This window comes from Strongylocentrotus purpuratus, unplaced genomic scaffold, assembly GCF_000002235.5.
Source record: "Strongylocentrotus purpuratus isolate Spur 01 unplaced genomic scaffold, Spur_5.0 spur5_scaffold_5, whole genome shotgun sequence".
In the NCBI taxonomy this organism is placed as follows: Eukaryota; Metazoa; Echinodermata; class Echinoidea; order Camarodonta; family Strongylocentrotidae; genus Strongylocentrotus; species Strongylocentrotus purpuratus.
In genome coordinates this window covers 7,334,256-7,354,222 of record NW_022145611.1, presented here as the reverse complement: position 1 = coordinate 7,354,222, position 19,967 = coordinate 7,334,256, and the positions used below count along the sequence as shown (strand labels likewise).

At 37.7% G+C, this 19,967-nt stretch overlaps 2 protein-coding genes across 2 annotated transcripts in view; both read right to left on the bottom strand.

The window, feature by feature from the left end:
• The window catches only part of LOC582192 (RAC-gamma serine/threonine-protein kinase), a 75,120-nt gene extending 74,608 nt beyond the window's left edge, over window positions 1-512 (bottom strand). The window contains exon 1 of the mRNA XM_782153.5: window positions 346-512. The gene's annotated coding sequence lies outside the window, so the exon portion shown is untranslated. The remainder of the gene's footprint in view (window positions 1-345) is intronic.
• Window positions 513-1,854: 1,342 nt separating this feature from the next.
• On the bottom strand, window positions 1,855-18,739 carry LOC582154 (3-hydroxyanthranilate 3,4-dioxygenase). The gene is made up of 9 exons (XM_782121.5): window positions 18,571-18,739; window positions 17,566-17,647; window positions 16,499-16,582; window positions 10,396-10,502; window positions 9,275-9,408; window positions 6,860-7,008; window positions 5,713-5,781; window positions 4,693-4,784; window positions 1,855-4,213 (listed from the first exon to the last, which is right to left on the bottom strand). Exons 1-9 carry the CDS (start codon window positions 18,660-18,662, stop codon window positions 4,117-4,119), a joined length of 906 nt encoding a protein of 301 aa, XP_787214.3. The 5' UTR covers window positions 18,663-18,739; the 3' UTR covers window positions 1,855-4,116.
• Window positions 18,740-19,967: the final 1,228 nt, after the last annotated feature.

Below are 19,967 nucleotides of genomic sequence, written 5' to 3'. Positions count from 1 at the left end.
CAGTTTGCAGAGCAGACCCTATGGTTGGCTTCTGTCTCTAAGAGAGGAGCTAACCCTACCTAAATAAGAGGCTAACGGACGAAAAAGACAACATTTTTGGGCTACATGTATACTGTACCGTCCGAACTGCACTACACTACCAGACTACAGCTATCTACACAGCTACATTGGCACGAATCTGCAGACATCATACAGTCACAGCTTCGGGCACACTGCACAGCTTGTACCGTACCCGCGCCCGCGAGTTAGGCGGACATGATGCCCTGCGATGGCTCTACCACGCATGTAGGTACCTCTCTCAATGGTCTCAATTACCTCATATTTTCACACTTTTCTACTACTTACCGTTTCAAATATTCAGCAAAATCGTTCTCTGATACTCAAGATAATCAATAAAAGTGCTGTTTTTATAAATCCGTAGGCGGTGTCGGAAATAATCAAATGTAGACGGTCGGACGGGAGAGTTAGCCGCACGGATTTTCTTCCTTCTTCCTTGTTGATTTGCAGCCTAAACGTGACGTCATTTGACTGTGGCCACGTGATCAGTAAGGAGCCCGGACAATTTTTTTTCTACACCAAAATTTCTATGCGGTGGGTATTTTAGTATAGATCTAAAGTTACATAATTTGGCGCTATGAATAATTAAACTCTCCTGTGCTTTTTTAATGAAACACACGATGACTAGTACAAAGTTCACATTCTGTTTTCGTTGAACTAGTATTGATAGTTGAACTACTAGCTAACTGTTTTGCCCACCGCCAATAAATGGGGGGGGGGGGGGGGGGGGGGGGGAACTGTTATATTTTTTAAGTCAAGCATGCAGCATACCTAGGGCCTCACATTAATGAAATGCCTCAACGACTTGTGTTTTGTGCCCAGTAAAAATGCACCCGATATTTAAAAAAAATACAGAATCCAACCCAGCTAGCATGATTTTCCCTGCCCTGTGAATTCATAAACAAAAGCAGAAAAACCTTGTTAATATTAGCAGCACTTAGAAAAGAGAGCCAAGTCATTCATTTCCCTACATGCAATTATAAATTCAGAATATTTTATTTTTCACATTAATCAAAACACAAAATGCATGTGATTGCATCTCTAAATCCAATGTGCATCCACCTACATTATATGCTTATCGATCATCTGACCTCATGCACCCAAACTCTTTTCATATGCTCATAGATAATACTTCACCCCTTTTATAAAAAATTATCAGACTTTTATTAAGTTATATCAATGGACCTTTTATGGGATTTCATGAACCTGAGATCTTTCACCTTTAATATCTTAATTACACCAGCTAAATTCTAATCAGGTACATGCATGAACTTAATTGTTTGTTTAATTGCTTCAACGTTTTTACGTTGTTCACTTTAGAATAATCAGCTTCTTGATTTTGGCTGCTCATAAGGAAGAAGAACCATACATTTGCTGTGATTTTTACCACTTTAAAGACACTGTTGCCTTTGACCTTTCACCCCCCCCCCCCCCCAATCATCCTTATATGTTTGTACAGACTTTAAATTTCTTCAATATTTTTCAAGTTACCATAGTAACCACATATTTTTTTTACCTTTACACCCCAAATCTAATTAATTCATCCTATATATTTGAGCGATGTATAGTTTGAATTGCTCCATTATGTTTTCAAGTTATCGCTCTACCATGATATCTTCTGGGTTTTAAACAAAAACAGTTTTAAAATGAAAACAACAAAAACACATGGCACTGATATGAATGGGACATCTTAAATATATAATATATTCAAAACAATTTTTTGACCCTCTAATCTTTGACCTCTTACATCCAAAATCTGCTAATTATTAAGAAAGAAAAGATGCAAAGACAAAGACATGATTTCATTCCTTGTGACCCATTTTTATTACAAAAATAGTGTAAAAATTACATACAAGAAATATATTTGTATACAAAAATGGTATTCTCAAAAATTAACTCAGCAGGTAGCAGATAAGCAGAAGAATTTCCACACATCACAGCATTCTAGTACTGTATCAACTGATTAATCATTTACCCTTAATAATAATGATTATAATTGTAAATTTAGAGTGCCCGAAATTCTTTACAAATTATACAAATGCACTCAAGAGCACATATCCATGTAACAAGGGAAAAAGCATAAACAATTTTTTTAAAAATGACATTAATTCAGCATCTACACTAATAATATATGTTCAATCATATAATATGAAGAAAAGGATTCTCGAACCAGTCTAGGAGTACCGCTCATCCAAAGAAAAATAATTGTTGTATCCCTAGAATGTATAAAATCGACCTAAAATAACTTTACCAGGCATTTTAAAGACTACCATTTACAGAAGTATGAAGAAAACCGAGGAGAACTTAAATTAATCTTGTGCATGGAACTCAAGTCAGACTTGGGTTCCGTGCACATGTTATTCTATTCTTCTATTAGTCTTACTCTCGATTGCAAGTTCTTTGAGAACGTATTTAAACTCATATTATCAATCACAATACAGAAGTTATATATCAAAAGCTAATATTCTGAGTATAGCATAAAGACATGGAACTCCAAACATACAGAGCTAAAGATCTTTCAGTGATTGGTAGAATTTAAGTTATGGTAGGCCTGTTCGACACAATTGGAGCATGAGAAAGAAATGGGGTCTAACTAACAACAAAAACGGCTATGGAAAGGTTTCATAAAACAGTTGAGTTTTCAGAAGACTTTTGAAGATCTTGATTGACGATGAATACCTAATCGAGGGACGGAGGTTGTTCCACCTGAGAATTACCAGAAATCAAGTAAACAAAATTGCAGAATGTTTAACAGCCTTTTAAAAAGACTTTAATCGAACTCAAACATTTCAGGCATGCTATAAAGTAAACAGGAACTTCCTCCAAGAGCACAATCAACATTATACAAATGTAACAACAAAACCACAATAAATGGAATTTACCCAATTGTCCAGATATACAAACACAGATATTTGTCCAACACAGCACATACCAAGAATTTTATCAGCAGGTTGAAAAATGGTGCCTTATATCCTGTTTTTCTGTAAATAACGGATTCAAAATATCAGAATCTAAGCACTTGAAACAGACACAACACCACAGGCTGAATGAACTTAAGCACTTTTCTGAAATCAACAAAGTTAAAGGACTATTGTTTAAAGCTCATACCGGTATACAGTTTTGGGAGCAAAAAGGAAATTGGAATATAGCCTTTAAAGCCACACTGTCCTACTTGTAGCTACTTGCTCCCTCTATATAGAAAAATTCCCCAATAGGTGCCTGTTGGTCCCCCATGATCCTCTATTTCTTATGTTATTTGAGAACTGAGTTAATGAGATAGCCACCTGTCAGTGACCTCGCTATGTGGTCTAATCCCTCCTTGCCAAACTAGTGGAGATAAGCTTTAAGGCAGACTAGTTCAGACTATCCATGACCCAAATCACTGTCCACAAAGAGAGAGAGAAATCATACCTCTATATTCAGTACAGTTCAGTTTTAAGAGGTCTGTTTTCTAAGAACTCTAAAATCATTTTGAGAGACAGCTTAATAAATTTTGGGAAAAAAATAGTAGGGAAGGGAGTAGCGAGTTACTGACTATCAGCCAAATAAAGATCTAGATAGCCTAATATGACAATCTTCTAATACAAATTTCAGAAATAAGGGCAAATGAAATTAGATTTCAGGCAAGTACAAAGTAAATTATATTTTTAAAACCATTGCTAAGACCATCTAAACTTTATTGGATGGAACTTATTCGAAACGATTTTGGCAGTATTTGAATCTTCAAGATAATGACTGCTTCTTAGATAACATATAAACAAATATCAATAAAACACATATTTTCCCCAAGTCCAACCATATATATTTCAATTCTTTCTTCTCTACATGCAGCTCAGCTATCAAGATCTTCTAGAACAATCGCCAAGACCATCTTATATTCATTGGATGGAACTCATTAAAAAGGATTTTGGCAGCATTTTGTATCTTCAAGATAATGACTGCTTCTTGGATACAATACAAATATTTTAATATTAATAAAACACATATATTCCCAAGTCCAGTCGTATATTTCAATTCTTTCTTGCAGCTCCGCCATCGAGGCCTTCTAGAAGATGAGGTTTACTCGTCTCCTGCTGCCTTGGCAAGCTCCTTCTTGCGTCGAGGGTCTTGAAAGCAAACCATACAGAGGGAGCCCTTCTCCCTTGTGGCCATATACCTGTTGTAACAAAGAATGATAGAATACACAAAGTTTAAAAGGGGAAGTTTTAAGAAACAAACAAACTTCGTTTTCAATAACAATTCTATAAGTATCCCGGTATGAAAACTATACATATCATTATAAGTAATGCAGTAATGTCAAAGGTCACCATCCTTACTAGCTTGTTTCCCATCACATTACAGTCAAATGTAGTCAAATGTAGCTTTAAAGCACAATACTACTCAAAGAAAGAAAGATTACCAACAGTCCTTTTTAGGACTCCCCAATCCTCCCCCTCTCTCTCACATGGTGCAACCGTAAACCTACTGTATACTCAAAGAGAAGAGTACAGTTAGTTCTTAAAGATAAAGTTGAGAACGGTTCATGCGATTCCACTGTAAAAGAAACTGCCTCAAAGCAATTACATTGTGAATAAACTTTACCAGAACTCAACCTGCTATGTAATGCTCACTGCTAACTCTCACAGGTTTACTTACGTTGCTCCTTTAGGGATGAGCATACATTCGCCTTCGTTGAGTTCATACTTCTTCACCTTGGCATCTCCAACCCCAACATCTGACTTTCCCTCCTAACAAATACCAGGAATCAATGATACAAACACAGATCTTTAACGTCAGGTACTACTACAAAAGAAAGTTATGAAGTTGTCACCCCCCCCCCCCCTATATTGGCAGTCATTTGGACAACATGGGGAATTAAAAGAATGTTTAAATCTCAGAAGAGGTATACATTATCTTCAAAATATCCACCTCAAGTTTTCTTCTTTTAAGAGATACTACAAGTTATTGTACAGAAATTAAAAATCAAAATGGTCTGAAAATATTTAAAGTTGTTGAAAATGGCGGGTCCTTAAATTCTCAGATTTGCCCCAAAAATTCAAACAAACTATTATTTTTTTAAAACCCGCCCACAAACTACAAACAAACAAGCAAGCAGATAAAATTACTGACTCTGAGGGCCTGAAAAAAAGTTGTTGCCTACTCCATGAACTCATGTCTTATCATTGAAATATAATCCTTTATATTACACCTCCTTCTGGACAGTATCTCTTAGACCAAGACCAAGAACTGGGAATTTCTTAAAGTGTACCAATCATCTCAAAAAATATTTTGCGTATCGCTAGAATGTATACAAATCAACCTAAAAAGTCACCTGTCTTTGTATGTGCTAACGGATATGGAGTAGGTATGAAGAAAATAAAGAATAACATAAAAATGCACACACAGAACCAAAGTCTGAACTGGGTTCCGTGCAAGGAACATTTTATGTGAGTGCGTACAGATGCAAGTAGTCTACTCACAAGTCGTTTTTAGGCTAATGAAGGCTAATTGAGAGTGTATTTAAACTTGCAAAATCTCTTTAATATTGAAGGAGTATTAAAAGTTCATATTTTCAATACAGTGTATCGACATGGAACTACTAACATACAAAACAAAACATTTTTGTGTGATTGGTACACCTTTAAATTTAAGAAATGATATGAAGTCCAAACTTACAAGCTGCCACAGCCAGACCTCTGCCTCCTCACATCCACCTGACTCGGTACCTGCTCCCCACATCACAACCTGACAAGGAAAGGAAGAAAATGTTTAAATATCTTCAAACATCTAGTAAACTCTATAAAAAGCACTACTCGGCTAAGCCCAAATCTTGAAGAAGAAGACTTTTGTGGTCAAGTAGTAAAATCTTATAAATCTGATCAATTGTAGAGCAAGATTCTTAGTTTTCTCTTTTTTTATACACATAGTACTGTAACATTCTGATTTTCTGTTATTAAAACCCATCAAGAATAAGAACATGATTTTTCCTTCAGTATTATCACTAGCCTTTTCATAATACATAATTTTCATCACAATCATTACTAATTTTTTAAACCAAAGACATAGGTTTATTCATAGGTATGTCAAACAGAAATGTATAAAATATCATAACAATGTTCATGGCAATAGCTCATTGGAAGTACATCAAGGAACAAAGAAGGGAAATAGAGTACCGTAAATCTCTGTGTATAAGGCGCACTTTTTTGCCCCCCCCAAAAAATTGAAAGTCGGGGGTGTGTCTTATAAGGTTTTGATTTATGCCCGGCGATATGGCTGTCAATGTCTCCCAGCTCAGTAATCTGTGTGTTGACTCACCACCCGGAAACTACAACAACATTCAAATTTTTCTGTCATCTTGGTTTGAAAGTAATCTTTCTAATAGATCTCAATATGCAGTTTATAATAATAATTCATGGCGTACCACAAGGTTCAATCCTAGGTACTCTACTGTTTTTAATTTACATAAATGATCTTACACATTCTTCTAAAAACGCCATTGTTACTATTATTTGTGACAAGTTCACAAGCACAAATCGGCGCCTTCAACTGCACCTCGATGTTAAATGAAAGACCTTCCCCACATGGGTTTTCGGCAACAAAACAACAACAAACAAATAACCCTTTTTTTTCCCCAAAAAAAAATAGGGGTGCGCCTTATACACAGGTGCGCCTTATACACAGAGATTTACGGTACAAATAGCTAAAAACTGAATTGAAAAAATTAATAAAAATTTCTGTGCAAACTAAGGTCTTGGGTGGGTCACACTTTGGACAAAGCACCACATTCTTGCTCTGGAAATCTTGGAATATAAATGGTACTTACACTGAACTGATTCTTGTCTCCAAACAGGGACTTGGATCCCTTGGAGTCAATCTCCTCTCGATTCTTCTCGATCCATTCCTGAAGTTTGAAAGGTGCATTTAGCTTCCTCTCCGTATCCAAGGTGACTGGAGGTTTCTCTGGAAGAGTTCCTGTGGGAGAAGACAACAAAGGTTTCAGAGAATTTCTGATTTGGGGACCCTAGAGCAGGGGGGCGTTTCACAAAACTTGTCATCAGTGACAAATGACAGTTTTTGTTTAAGCTACTGAAATCCTTGCTTCTGATTGGTTATCAGCAGATTTGTCACTGATTTTTGTCATTTGTCATTGAAAAAAGGCTTTGTGAAACGGGTCCAAGGAGTTCTTGATGTGTCAAATAGGCTAGAAAATGAATTGAATTACTTCTGGTGCCACAGGCTTTCACCCAGGATATGAATATCATGGATTATTTAGGAGGTGGCTTTAGGTGGTCCATAAACTGCGATTCAAGGACCTAGAACCGGATTCAATTCAATACTAGGATTAAGTCACTACTTTGCTCATCATTTGGCTCAGCTAAGTACAGCAGCTAACTCAGATCACATCAAAGTATTTACTTTATTAAGACAACTTTTTAAGGCAAAATACAAATAATGCAAGCCATTTTCATGTCACATAATCAATATAAAATAATGTGTAATAAGCGCGCATTAATGCACATTAAGTGCAAGCTTATGAAATTTGCTTGGGTACAGCTTATGCCCTGTGTTTGATAAAAAAAAAACTGCATGCTAATCAAGGCTTCCAAAGTAATGGGCTCAAGTCTGCTAGGAAGCTGTCTTAGACTTAGGATAAAATATCCAAAAGATTAAACTTTATACCAAAGTTGGCTTTGGTACAACACATTTTACAATCTTTACCTAACCAGAAAACTAAGTATAATACTCAGATTTCTGACCTGAGTATTACACTGTCATTTTGAAAGTTTAACAGCAACCCTATGAGTAGGCATCATTGCACAATATCTGTGTTGCCTTTGGTTTAGAGGGTGGATTAATAATTAACAGCGCCCCCACTGGCAAGCTGCAAACAGGCCAAATTTTCAGCTCTTAGGTCAACATCTTTCAACCAGTGCAACCAGCAACTTGAAAACAGTAGCCAATGATCCAAGTGAGCAAAGCTATCTGAACTGTGTAAATTTATTCAATGAGATTGATTTTTCTGATATCAGTGCACATTTTTATATTAAATTTTGATGTCAAAACCCACCTATCATTTGATTTTGACTTAAAATTTGGCCTTATTTTGTACAAAAAGCAATATTAATGGACATTTCTAGCCAAAAAAGTGACCAAAATGGCTAAATTGTTGTTGATGGTGGTCAATTTGACCACTTTTTCCAGCATCAGAACACATTTTCTCATAGAATGGGCCCATCAAACCTTCATTGCTAGTAATAACAATTGGAAAAAAATATCCGACCAAACATGACCGGTGGCCAAAAAGTGGATAAAATTACCAAAATGTTGTGAGTAGGGTCTATATTACAGAGGATGTATATTTAAAACTTCACCACCAAATTCTTATTAAATCCCTTTATCGCTAAAGGGATTTAATAAGAATTTTGGTGGTGAAGCTGATACGATGTCAACTTTTCCCATGATGCATCACACAAAATCAAATAAAAAGTGGTGTCGCTAGATGTCGCTGAGGATTGTGAATCCACCGTATCTGTTATTCTCTTGGCTTTTATTGCTTTTCTTGTTCTCTCTAACAGTGCTTACACCAATGCCTACAGCAGAGATCAGCACTACTAAACAGGCCGCTGGGGCATATGGGCGCCCACAATTTAAGTCGGGACTCAAATCTTTCTGAAATGTTAACATAGGAGTCATGTACATAGATACTATAATGGGTGTAGTCGAGACCCATTATTCAACATGATTTTGTGAAGCCTTGCCTACAGAACCAGATGGAGCCTATGGGAATGGGAGAATTAAGTAGTAAACACATTAAAATGTTGTCTTTAAAGCCCCACTGTCCTACTTGCTCCCTCTATATAGAAAACTTCCCCAATCTGTGCCTGTTGGTCCCCCATGATCCTCTATTTATTATGTTATTTGAGAGCTGGGTTGATGAGATAGCCACCTGTCAGTGACCTTGCTGTGTGGTCTAATCCCTCCTAGCCAAACTAGTGCAGATAAACATTAAAGCCCCACTGCACTACTTATAGCTACTTGCACCCTCTAAATAGCAAACAATGCCTTAACGGTGATCATTGGTCTACCATGGTCCTCTTTTTCTTATGTTAATTCAGAGCTGATTTGATGAGATATCCACTTGTCAGTGACCTTGCAGGGAGATCTAATCCCCCCTGGCCAATCTAGTGTAGACAGGCTTTAAGAGTGCAAAGTTCCTAGAAGAATGCCATACATTTACCTTCAATTGGCTTGCCAGTTTTGTGTTGCTCTGAAGCAAAGTAGCGCTTGATGACGGGGGCCAGCTGGATGCCTAGATCCTCACAGTAGAACCACTCCTCGTACAGTCTTTCAAGGGTGCCGTCCACATAGTACCTGCCCAGGAAAGGTCAAAGGTTCAAAGGTTGACTAGGGTGAGGCCATTTTGCAAGAGGGAGGGACGATACTGCCATAACTTTACATATATACAGTCAAAGCTGCTTTAGTGACCACCTGTCTACGAAGACAACCTGTCTTCAAAGGCCACATTTGTTGTTCACCTTGAAAATGGTTTCTCATTGAATCATGTACTAAAGAAACCTGTCTACAAAGACCACCTGTCTATAAAGACCACTTTTTGTAGACAGGTTTGACTGAATACAGTCAAAGCTGTCTAATTTGCCACCTCTCTATACTAAAAAGGGCAGCTGTCTATAGTGGCCATTCATTTCCTCTCACTCGACACAGAAATGTGTAGCGTAGAACCTGTCTACAGTTGCCACTTTCCATGTTTCCCTTGGGTGGCCCTCACAGGCAGGTTTGACTGTATAATTTTAGGTCTGGTCACTGGATTCAATTATGGTATTGAATGACTGACTATCAATCATATTGAAATTGCATTATCCCAAATGGCAAAGATTTTTGTTGGATAATAGTCAATATGGCCACAAGACTGTGCCATCAGACTAATTAATAAATAAATTAATTCATTTATTCAAAATTGCTTTTGATGATTAACTTACTCTGTTCACATTGATGTGTATTTCATATGTATTGTAATTTGTAGGTTTATTTGCACTTTTTTGTTTTGTTTAATATGTTATTGTTAATCATCATATTTTGTTTGTTATAGCGCTTAGAAACTTTGGTGGTAAGTGCTTTATAAACACCGTTTTTATTATTATTATTATTACAGTCAAACCTGCTTTAGTGACCACCTGTCTACAAAGGCCACTTTTTGTGTTTCCCTTTGGCGGTCGCTATAGACAGGTTCAACTGTATTACATTTACATTGAATTTTGGTAGAGATGGACAGCATCAAACATTGAAAGATATATATATATATATATATATATATATATATATTATGTTTCCTTTATTCACCTCAGCCCATCCTTCTCTTCCAGATCGCGCTCTCTCTCTAGCACCAAACCAACAGTGTCTGCTTGCCTCTGAGGAGAATGGGGAATACAACTCGGCAAAAGGAAGATCTGGATCGACAGGGATGATATACAGGAGATTATTAAAGGCATGAGAAGAAATTAAGTACACTGATCCAATTAACATTTGGTGCTTCTCAATCTGATTGTCTGAGAAAGCTTGAGCTTGACTACCGTAAATCTCTGTGTATAAGGTGCACTTTTTTGCCGCCGAAAAAAATTGAAAGTTGGGGGTGCGTTTTATACACAGGTACAAAAAAAAAAAGTATTATGGCGCTATGCCTGGCAATGTCTCCCAGCTCAGTAATCGGTGTGTTGACTTACCACTCGGAAACTAGAACAACACTCAAATTTGTCTGTCATCTTGGTTTGAAAGTAATCTTTCTAATAGATCTCAATTTGTAGTTTATAATAATAATTCCTCCAATTTTGCTTCGGCGTACCACAAGGTTTTATCTTAGGTACTCTACTGTTTTTAATTTACATTAATGATCTTACACATTCTTCTAAAAACGACATTGTTACTTTTATTTGTGACAAGTTCACAAGCACAAATCGGCGCCTTCAACTGCACCTCGATGTTAAATGAAAGTCCTTCCCCGCGTGTGCGCCTTATACACGGAGATTTACGGTAATCAGCACTTTCTCAAGAAAAATAGTCTGAAATTTGAAGTTCTCTTTCTTCATTAGTCATGCAGTCTCCTGCTTATTTCAGTCATTCATGATGTAGCCGGGGGAAAATTGGGCATTCCCCCCCCCCCCCACAAAATGAAATATCTTGTCAAAAGCTCAAAATAGATGGAAAAAAGGGCATCATAATTTCCCCCTCAGGGAAGGATTTCAGGGGAGGGGCCAGGACTGACTTATATGCTCCCTTTTAAAGGTGAAATTCAAAGAAAATCACAAATATGTCAACTAATGTATCACTAGAAACTGGTAAGCTAACAGATGGCCATCGTACAAGTTTTAGGTCAACTACATATAGGGTGATTTATAAAAATACAAATACAACCACCTCCATAGCAGCTGGGATATACGAGAGATTCGCCGGAAAAATAACGATGTTTTAATCACGTCACTATATGGACCAATACTGCCCAAGCAGACGACATCCCATAAAGAATGAACATAATTGCAAAGCTATTATTTGTCAAATTATAATAAGTTTAGTTTATATAAATGTAATGGCATGTCAAACCATTCAAAAGGGGATATGACCCGATTCTGATAATTAAAATCTTTTGCTTGTAAATACACAGGATAGGGGTTAATTAACAATCAAAGAAACCAGACTTACAAATTGAAAAACACCCGGAATGATATTAAGTATAAGAATTTATTGTCCTTTACAGGAAATTTGTTTTCCACTGGTTACAGAGTATTACAATACAAATATATACATGAAATATTACAAGACAGTGATAAACATGAACATTATGATAAGCATACATAAAGAATGAGATAATATGTGAGTAAGCCACTGTATATATGGCAGTATGTTGGTTGAAGAGATAATATCAGATTCCATTTTACAAAATATGAAGCTAAATTATTTAATATTCATTGATTATTCCATATTAAATCTTAAAATGATAATAAATACATGAATTATTATTATTATTATTATTATTATTATTATTATTATTATTATTATTGATTACCATTTTCAATAGTATAATTAATACCGGCATCGTTATTATTGTTAAGTTTATTGATGACACATAAGTTGTAGTTACTGGCTCAAACGTTAGTAAATAGTTGGATGCAGTATTCATGGCATATACATTTATATTGATACATTACATGGTAGGTTCATAGTAATCAAACACGTTTTGCTTTGGAATTGAAAAGATGAATGGAGTCGGGGATAAAGGATCTTCGGAAACGTGCACGTTGGGTTCGTGGTGTGCACAGGCGTATTCCCGGATCTGTTATAATTGAAGTGTTCATTCAGTGGGTGCGAGGGGTCATGCATTATTTGTTTTACTTTAGAAAGGGCATTTTTCTGATACAGATCTTCTATGGATGTTAGATCGGCTCCTGTGATACGTTTTGCTGCCTTTCTGGGACGTTCGAGTAGTTTCTTGGCAGCAATTTTAGCGTTTGCATAATAGCAAATTAGGTTGAAGGTTAGGACACTCTGAATTAGGGACTTAAAGAACAGTTCTATCAACTTACTATCTACTCTTAAGTTTTTCATTACCCTAATAAAGTATAGTCTCTGGTTGGCTTTCTTTTGGATGTCTACAATGTTCTTAGTCCAATCAAGTGACTTTGAGATAGTAGTACCTAAATACCTGTACTCTGTAACTTGTTCTACAGGAGTATCATTTATCAAAATCGGGGTATGATCGAAGGGGTTTCGGCGAAAATCAATTATGATCTCTTTTGTTTTAGTTACGTTTAGTATTAGGAAGTGGTCATTGCACCATTTAACAAACTCATCTATAACCTTAACGTATGGGTCTACATCTTCAGAAAGATAACCTGTGATTACAGTATCATCCGCATATTTGATGATACTGCACTCTCCTACATTACATAGACAGTCACTTGTGTAGAGGGAGAAGAGCGCGGGGGAGATGACACAGCCCTGGGGCGCCCCTGTATTTACAATTCTTGGACAGGATAAGGCGTTACCTAAGACCACTCTCTGTGGTCTGTCACTTAAAAAACTTTGTATCCACAGACTTAACTGGGGAGGGACTTCCATATCAATGAGTTTGTTTATCAGAAGGTGGGGGATAATAGTGTTGAAAGCACTAGAAAAATCCACGAAAGTGGATCTTACATAGGTCTTAGCCTTGTCTAAATGGGCATATACCTTATGTAGGTATGTTAGTACTGCATCATCAACTCCTCTCTTACATCTGTATGCAAACTGCATGGGGTCAATGTAGGGGGAAGTGTATTCAAGAAGGTACTTCATCATGATCTTTTCGAAACATTTCATAACACTACAAGTGAGTGAAATGGGTCGAAGGTCATTAAGTTCCTTCACTTTCTTCCCTTTAGGAATTGGTTTTATCAGGGATGTTTTCCAAAGAGTCGGGATATGTCCCCTTTCCAGTGAATGGTTGAAAAGTTCATTAAATACCCCGGCTAACTGATCCCTACAAAGCTTGAGTACTTTGTTACAGATACCGTCAGGCCCTGGGGCTTTATTAGTTTTAAGTGCCCCAAAACATCGCCTAACATCATGTTCAGAGATACAAATTACATTTTCAGATTCACTTAACATTTGCCTTAGTCTGAGTGCAATTACGTCATTTTCAACTGTAAACTTTTTATCATATCTACAATAGAAGTCATTCAGTTCATTGACAAAGTCCTGTGTTATGTCAAATCCCAGAGTCTTGGGCTTTGGTTTATACCCAGTAATCACCTCCATCGTTTTCCAGGCAGCAGCAGGTTTGTTATTTCGAAAGTTATTTTCGAGCTTGTTTTTATAAGACATTTTACAAGAGTCAACTAAGCGTTTAATTTCCCTTTGTACCTCTTTGACACGCGTCTTGTTACCATTGATGAGTGCACCATTCTTTACCTTCAGCAGGTCCCGGAGTTCCTTTGTAACCCATGGCTTATTGTTGGGAAACATTTTAAACGTTTTAAGGGGTATAATCGAGTCGACAGAAAACTTGACATAACTTGTGATAGCATCAGTGGCTTCGTCTAGTGAGCTCGCTGAGTTGAACAATAGATCCCAGTCCGTACAGTCAAAGGCTGCTCGGAGTTCCTCCGTTGAGTCATCAGTCCACGCGTACCGTTGCTTAGTGACGGGCCGGCTTCTTTTCAACTTTTGCTTGTAAGCCGGTAGTAAGCAGATGTTTTGGTGATCGGACTTTCCTAGACGATGACACGGTTTTCCAACGTATGCTTTAGGAATGTTACCATAGCACTTATCTAGGGTAGCTCCATTTCTTGTTGGTATGTCAATATATTGTTCAAACGTGGGAAGTACACCATTCAAGTGACATTGGTTAAAGTCACCCATTATGAATGTAGGGGCATCAGGGGACAACGAAGCATGATGATTTACTTTAGCAGCTAGTAATTCACTGGCAATTTCAACATCAGCACGGGGGTGAATGTAGACCACAGTAATGAATATCTGGAGAAATTCACGGGGAAGATAGAAAGGTCGGAGTCCCACTGTAATGAGTTCAATATCGGGCAGACAAACGACATCCTTGACATCCCAATTATTACACCACTTTTGGTTGATATATAGACATACGCCTCCTCCTTTGCTTTTCCCTGACTGTTCTGTTCTGTCTCCTCTTACTACATCAAAATGTGGAATATCAATAACATTGTCGGGAATGCTTTCTTTCAACCATGTTTCTGTAAATGCCAATAGACAAGAATCTCGGTATTCGTTCATGTATCTAGAAAGTGTTTCAAGTTCTTCCATCTTATTAGGCAACGAGCGTACATTCCCCAATATTATTGAAGGGAGGGCCGGTTTTGTTCCTCTCTTTCTCAGCCTTGTCCTTATTCCGCCCCTCTTACCTCTCTTACGTGGTTTGATCTCGGGTGGAAAGTCCTCATATCCGAGGGGTCGGGCATCCCCCGTGGCGCCGCGTAGGTTGAGTATCTCAGTCCGTGTGTATACAAGGCTATTCAGTTGGTGTTCGACTTTCAGGGCAGAACCAGTCAAAAACACCGATGCGAGGATCAAAAATATCCAAAAGGTAGCCATGGCTAATCTCACAGTTATGGAAAACATGATGAAGGTCAAAGTGCACTCACAAAATAAGACAAAATAGTAACAAATAATCCAAAAGATGGGGAGAACAAATCCAGTGGTGGTCGCCACTGAGCGGCGCCCTTTGTTCCCTCTTGAAACGCCAAACATACTGCGGTGTGTGCAGCTGAATATACAATGGCGTCTTATTTTGTTTACAAGCGACAGATTCCTTTATTTTTGTATCGCTGCATTTGTCATCAAAATAAAACCATGCGCGGGTTTAGAGTGAGATGAGTGAGAAGATGAAAACACAGGCACTGAAAATGTGTGAGATGTCATCGGACATCGTCTGCTTGTGCAAGTCATGTCCATACTGTGATCTCACACATCTCAGCAGCCTTCGGAGAGCTCTTCAGGTGCTATGCCGGGGCTGTATTTAAGCGTTTTGTAATTTATAATAATCAGTACTTCGAATGTTTCCAAGCATTGAATTTTGATAACCTTGTCGAATCAAAGTTTAAACTTTGTAATAATGAAAATAAAGTTAGTTTTTAAAATCAATGAATATCTACTTTAAAACCAAGTTTGGCATACCTTCAGTACATAAACATCTGGAGGATGTAGGCCCCTATCAAACACGAGACCCCAAAATGCACACCCCCTCCCCTCCCATGGAATACTATTTTTATTAATTTAATTATCAATTTTTTTTTCAGAATTGTGACCCCCCCCCCCCCTCTTACAGAAGCCTGGATCTACCCTGCCCTATGTGACTGCATCATGGCTACAAAATGTCAGTGACAACATAATAAAAAGGGGGAAAACAAACAATAAGAGCCACTCCAACTAACTATCCTCTCCAACCGGCGCTATGAATGAATGAATGAATGAATGGTGGTTATTTTACCTGACTGCTAAGAAAGCATAAATCCTTGTAAGTAAGCAACCAGACGTCCGACGGCTTTACAGTGTAGGTCCTCTCCGAGGGACCTTGTAATGAGGATTAATGCCTTACCAAAGGGCACTAGCACATCGCCTTGGTTTCAAACCCGGGTCACCGGATTGTAAGATCACTGCTCTACTGACTGAGCTATCGCACCTCCTCTATAGAAAGCTATAGTTCTCCTTAGAACTATAAGCTAAGAAAGATAACCAACAGTCTTTTTCAAGACTACTAACAGTCCTTCCAGGACTACACACACTCAAGAAAGAAAGATTATTGAGAGTCTTTTCCAGGTCTTCCCAATCCTCCCCCCCCCCCCCCCCTCTCTCACATGGTGCAACTGCTAGCCTACTGTATAAGAAAATAAATGTTACCCTACTACTTTGAATATTGAATGTGCCTACTTTCTCCTACCTCTCCTTCTTTGATGTGGATATCTCTATGTTTGTTCTGCTCCACGACCTTGAGGCACATGTCGCCTTTTTTCATGTAAAAAAGCTGGGGGGGAAAAAAAGGTTGAACAGAAAAGTTTCAATGATTTCATCCTTACTGTGTCTTTGTCACCAAATTTCCAAACATATATCATAAGTAACAGATTCTGATAAATTTTTCAATCATAATGCTCAATGTTATTGTTTATATCATTTGCCACAATCATTGTTCCATGATAATGATGATACGATCTTATTTTATTAATAATCAGTTGTGATTTATTGCAACTATGTACAGATCGGAGACTGTAAACTGGCGATTGATTGGAGGACTTGGAATTGATTGAGATCAATCGCAACTCTTTTGAAATACAACAACAAAGCAATCAAATACTTTTCTGTCCCAAAATACAGTGTATGTAAACTGATCAGAGCACTTAAAGTTTATGGAGAAACACTCGGTGAATGCAAATTGCATAAAGCTATCACAGATAACAGGAGACAACAATGTCAATGATATTAATTCTACAATGTAGATAGTGAAATACTTTAGTCTGACATATTTATCCTTTTCTTCCTGTCACCAAACATTCTAATTGGAATAAAATAATCAGGATAAATTGACTCTACAGCAAATACAATGTTTGACAGTAGATAGTGACCTTCCTCCCACACTGCGCAGATACCATATTTGGAAAGACATTAAGACAAAGTTTCTCCTATAGAATGTACAGCAGTGTCAATTAATTCCTTAGTTTACTAAACTATTGTTCCCTGAAAATTTGATGAAATCTTTATGTAGACACCATCATAATCTTTTACCTTTAGTTTATTGATTCTGAAACTATAATTTTCTATTGGGCTATCAAGTTACCGACCCTTTGTATTTGTATGGGAAACTTTGTATAGAAGTGCCTTTACCAAATATACCCGTGGCTGGTGCTGCCCTCTATTGCCAAATACCGAAGTTGCGGTAGCGAGAATTCACAGCATGCAATACATGCTTAAAGTTACAATATTCCAAGAAGTGGTGTTTCTTTAAAAGCCTACCTCCTCTCCTTCCTCTATGTGATAATCCTTCCTGACATTTGGACCTCCAACAAAGAAAGCTTTCATCTGCCCTTCACTGTACCTGCCATTCCAACAAACATAAACAATACCATGAATAGTATAATAGTATACATTTACAAGAACAGCATTGATGACGATGATGATAATGATGAAGATGATATTGAACTTGAAGATGATAAAGATGTTGATGATGATGATTATTAGTGGTTGTCATCACCTGCAGGAACTTGATCAATGTAACCCTTGGGTCTCTCCTTCTAGTTTAACTGATTGGGGGTGTGCCACTGGACCACTACACCAGGGTTTCCCCCTCCTCTTATAGTGCAGTGGGTTCTTAACGTGCAAAGGTAGTGACTCTCCTCTACACGGCCTCCATTTAACGTCATAACCGAGGGATGGATGTTTTCCACTTAACATAGCCTGCATTTATGAAACAGTCGCTAACACACAACGCAGGCTTCAGTCATCCACCTGGGTTGGTGATGATGATGATGATGATAATGATGATGATGAAAAGCTTTAATCTGCATCTCTTTTATCTGAAACACAAAACCTGTGATTCAAACATAGGATCTATTAACACATTGTCATTGGCGTCAAAATAATAGCAAAATTATTGGCGATAATGATGATGACTGTGGTGATGAATACCTTTGATGTTGGGAACTTCAACTAAGCATTGATGGTTATCTGCCATTGGGACCTCCTGCATAGCAAGTTTTAATTAGTCAATTAATATAATAAGTAATACAAACGAAATTTAGCCTGGCCAGGGCCCAGACTTGCCAACGTGCAGCAGATATGCCAGAAACTCGGGAGTCCGCGATGCATGCATGCAGACACTCGACTCCCGAGCAGACGGCGGCGCGGGCAGCACAAGCACAAGTTGCGGTGAACAACTGCGGGCTGAAAGTTGAAGGTGAAACCTCTGGCCCGGCCCTGTCGATTTAGTTGAACAAATGTTTGAAATATGTACGAACTTACATCATTTTGTTGCACACAGGTGGGAGGAAAAACTTCTTGTTCTCCTCAATCCACTCATCTATGTTTGTAATGTCAATATGATTCGCAGACATTATTATATCTTTAGTAGATAGATATCTATTTGTCGAAGATCATGAAAATGTAACGTAACTTTGCACGCGCGCGCTGTACTGTATATACTTTTCTCCGCATTTGTTTGATTAGCCTAATTACGAGTATTTAGGGATTGTTGTCCATGCGGACAATTCCTACTTTACCTTCAAAACTGAATTGGAAAAAATTCCAAATTTTAAAAAAATTAGGACATTTTTATTTTTATCTATTTTTTGTTCAAAAATATGTATTTGATGTGCTATATTGTTGTACTAAAACATATTTTTGCCCTTTTTTCAGGCTAGCACTAACCAAACTTTAGCCCAACCCTTGACACACCCACTATTATACCGAATAGAAGCTGTGCCATCCTAAAAATATATTTTTAGAATTTCTCAATTTTAACTTCGATTTCCGAAAGAGCATCAAAAATAATGTCCAAGTGACGAAACCGATTGAATTTATATTGGCTGAGAGATGACCATCTGAATAAATAGAGTTCAATGGGAAAATCACTGTTATTTTGCTCTGGTTTACGTACCGTGCAGAGCAAAATAACATTACGAACCAGAGCAAAATAACAATGCTTTTAGAGCCCCTGGTGGGGTTTAGGGGAAGGAGCTCCCGCAAGTTCAGGGTTCTTAGGCATTTAATTAAGGTCAGATGAGCATATTTTGATACCTCATTATTTTGTGACACTAGCAGGTCACCTTTCTTGATTCTTTCTGACATGTTTTTTCTAAAAATGTGGGAGGGGTCAGGGGAGCTCGAGTCCTTGCATGTAAGCTTCTAAATTAGCATATTTTTTCATGACTGGAAATTTGGGAATTTTTCACTTTCCAACAAACGCATAAAAAAAAGTATAATTTACAAAAAAGTGAGAAAATTCCCGGAAAATCATGTCATTTCACCAACATTTTGTAAATCACTGGTATCAAATTAGAAATAAACCACGTTTGCATTTTATTTGGGGGTCAACTGCCCCTAAGCCCCCCCCCCCCCCCCATCACTCATACGCCAGCGCGGCTCCCCTGGATCCGCCACTGACTTATACTTAGTGTAGCCTACGGAGCTCTCAAAAGCATTTTCCAAAGTTGCGAGGAGCACCCTCCATCCTTTGTCTGAATCAATATTGAAGAAGAAAAAACTTTACTAGCCAAAAGGGGGTAATTTTCTCCTGCCCCGTGTGGCAAATCTGGGAGGGGCGGTATATACATTTTGTAAAAAGGTTCGTTATTCCCCAAGATTTGGGATGTCTGTAGCATTGTTTTATTGTATTATTCAGTACAAAATATATAAAAAAC

What these genes read in the sequence shown, in the direction of transcription:
- LOC582154 (XM_782121.5), bottom strand. Translation starts at nt 18,662, where the DNA reads ATGTCTGCGAATCATATTGACATTACAAACATAGATGAGTGGATTGAG. An exon ending in GAAGAGAAGGATGGGCTGAG is followed by an intron (nt 9,409 to 10,395) that starts GTGAATAAAGGA and finishes TTTCCTGGGCAG; the next exon opens with GTACTATGTGGACGGCACCC. An exon ending in AACTGGCAAGCCAATTGAAG is followed by an intron (nt 7,009 to 9,274) that starts GTAAATGTATGG and finishes CTTCTCCCACAG; the next exon opens with GAACTCTTCCAGAGAAACCT.